General features: G+C 53.5%; 1 protein-coding gene across 1 annotated transcript in view; it reads right to left on the bottom strand.

Annotated features, from left to right (window-relative positions):
- Window position 1: 1 nt before the first annotated feature.
- Window positions 2-2,160, bottom strand: part of SPAG7 (sperm associated antigen 7) — a 19,817-nt gene continuing 17,658 nt past the window's right edge. Inside the window, exons 2-7 of the mRNA XM_011994698.1 lie at window positions 1,323-1,390; window positions 995-1,083; window positions 770-854; window positions 558-647; window positions 296-452; window positions 2-180 (exon numbers count right to left, since the gene is read on the bottom strand). Of these exons, the coding sequence (XP_011850088.1) occupies window positions 71-180; window positions 296-452; window positions 558-647; window positions 770-854; window positions 995-1,083; window positions 1,323-1,390 (599 nt within the window). The 3' untranslated portion in view covers window positions 2-70. The remainder of the gene's footprint in view (window positions 181-295; window positions 453-557; window positions 648-769; window positions 855-994; window positions 1,084-1,322; window positions 1,391-2,160) is intronic.

Below are 2,160 nucleotides of genomic sequence, written 5' to 3'. Positions count from 1 at the left end.
AATAGCAGCAGCCTAGTCCCTCCCTGCCCCCTGCCCTGCCCCAGGGGTCAAAGGGAGCTGGGCGGGGTGCCTAGGAGGTTGGTGGCAACTCTTCCCCACTCTGCCGCAGACGTTTCTTGGCTCTGATCTCATTCATAGCCTCTTCAATGGAGCGTGTGTCCCTCTTATTGGCCACGGGCACTAGGGGCAGAGAGGAGGGTAGGGAGGACCTAGAAACCCGTACCTCAGCCTCCACTGCCCTCCCACCACATCCCATGCTCCTCTCCCAGCCACCCCGGCCGCACTGTGGCCTCACCACAGCCGTAGGTTTTATTGGCCTGCAGCATGTGCGCTGCGTCTTTCGCTGCTCCCTTGCCGATGAGGTGGCTGTACTTGTCCTTGTAGTCGCTAGCAGGGCTCACCACCACGGGCCCCTGCTGGGCTGCCTCCTCCTCCTGCCTCTGAGCCAGCTCCTGGGGGTGAAAGTGGGGGCACTGGTGCTCAGGGCCCCAGCCCAAATCCCCACCCCTCCCAGGTGGTGGGCTTCTGGGCCCCAAGGGCTGCCACGCATAGCTCACCTTCAGCTTCCGCTTCTCCTCAGCCTTCTGGGGATCCCATTCCTCTCCACGACGGTAGGAGTCTAGCTCTTCATCTGAGGGTGCAAACTCCTGGAGAAGAGCACAATGATGGGGTCAGAGTCCATACAAATGTTTCATTTCATTCCTTCATCAGGGAAGGGGGAGAAGGCCACAAAGGGGAGAGGAGAGAATGAGGAACTCAGGCCTTTTACCTTTTTGAAGATCATGACATAGCGACAGTCATCATCTTCCCCAAAGGAGAAGGATGTCAGGCCAGCCACTTCCACTACATCATGTCTGGGATGGGACGGCAGAGGGGAAAGAGTATCGTGAGCCAGGAGCGGGCCTAGTGCCCTCCTCCGGAGGAGCCCCCTGCTGGCCCTTTCATGCCCCGCTAGCCACCCATTTCCTTCTTCCCCCAGCCCCGAGACACTCACAGTATGCTCCTCTCGATCTTGTTCATTGGCTGAAACTTTTTCTTGATCTGCCCACTGTCTTGAATGAAATCTGACACCTCCTTCTCCATCTTGGGAGAGGGGAAAGGAAGAAGATATGAAACAATGGCTCCACCCAAGTACCCCCCTCCCCAGCTGAGTTGGCGGCCCTTCTACGCCTCCCCAGCACCCTCCCCAGCCTCCATGCCACTGGCTTCCAGGCATCACCTCTCTCAAGACATTTTCAGCAAAACTGAGTCCTCAACCTTCCAATTTTAACTTATTGGAAGTCCTTCCTGAGTCTGCCTTTGATCACTCCAGTTGTTCTCACCCTTTTACGAAACTCCACTTTCTGTTGTTTCTCTTGCTCTTGTAGTTTCTTCAGGCGGGCAGCCTGTTCTGGGGGTGAGAAATGGCAGCATGAAGCCGGGGCTGGAAGCATGGATGGGGAAGGTTTCTAAGGCTTCAAGTGAAGTGTGGTGCCCCCTGGGAAGTGTCAGGCTGGGAAGGCAGGATTAGCGTTTATTCATCAAGCATTTATTGATGTTTATTCTACCTAATAGTCCCCCTTATCCACGGGGGTTCATTCCAAGGCTCTCAGTGGATGCCTGAAATTGTGGATAGTACTGACCCTTATATATACTATGTCTTTTTCTACACATACATGGCTATGATAAAGTTTAACTTATAAATTAGGCACAGTAAGAGATTAAGAATAACAAGACAGGCACGGTGGCTCAAGCCTATATCCCAGCACTTTGGGAGGCCAAGGCGAGTGGATCACCTGAGGTCAGGAGTTCGAGACCAGCCTAGTCAACATGGTGAAACCCTATCTCTACTAAAAATACAAAAATTAGCCAGGTGTGGTGGTGGGCACCTATAATTTCAGCTACTGGGGAGGCTGAGGCAGGAGAATTTCTTGAACCTGGGAGGCAGAGGTTGCAGTGAGCTGAGATCGCGCCATTACACTCCAGCCTGGGCAACAGGAGTGAAATTCTGTCTCAAAAAAAAAAAAGAGAGATGGCTGGGCGCGGTGGCTCACACCTGTAATCCCAGCACTTTGGGAGGCCGAGGTGGGCGGATCATGAGGTCATGAGATCAAGACCATCCTGGCTAACACGGTGAAACCCCATCTCTACTAAAAAAAAAATACAAAAAATTAGCCAGGC

Source organism: Mandrillus leucophaeus, unplaced genomic scaffold (assembly GCF_000951045.1).
Source record: "Mandrillus leucophaeus isolate KB7577 unplaced genomic scaffold, Mleu.le_1.0 Scaffold46, whole genome shotgun sequence".
Taxonomy (NCBI): Eukaryota; Metazoa; Chordata; class Mammalia; order Primates; family Cercopithecidae; genus Mandrillus; species Mandrillus leucophaeus.
The sequence above is the reverse complement of the archived record's forward strand: the minus strand, read 5'-3'. Positions and strand labels throughout refer to the sequence as shown.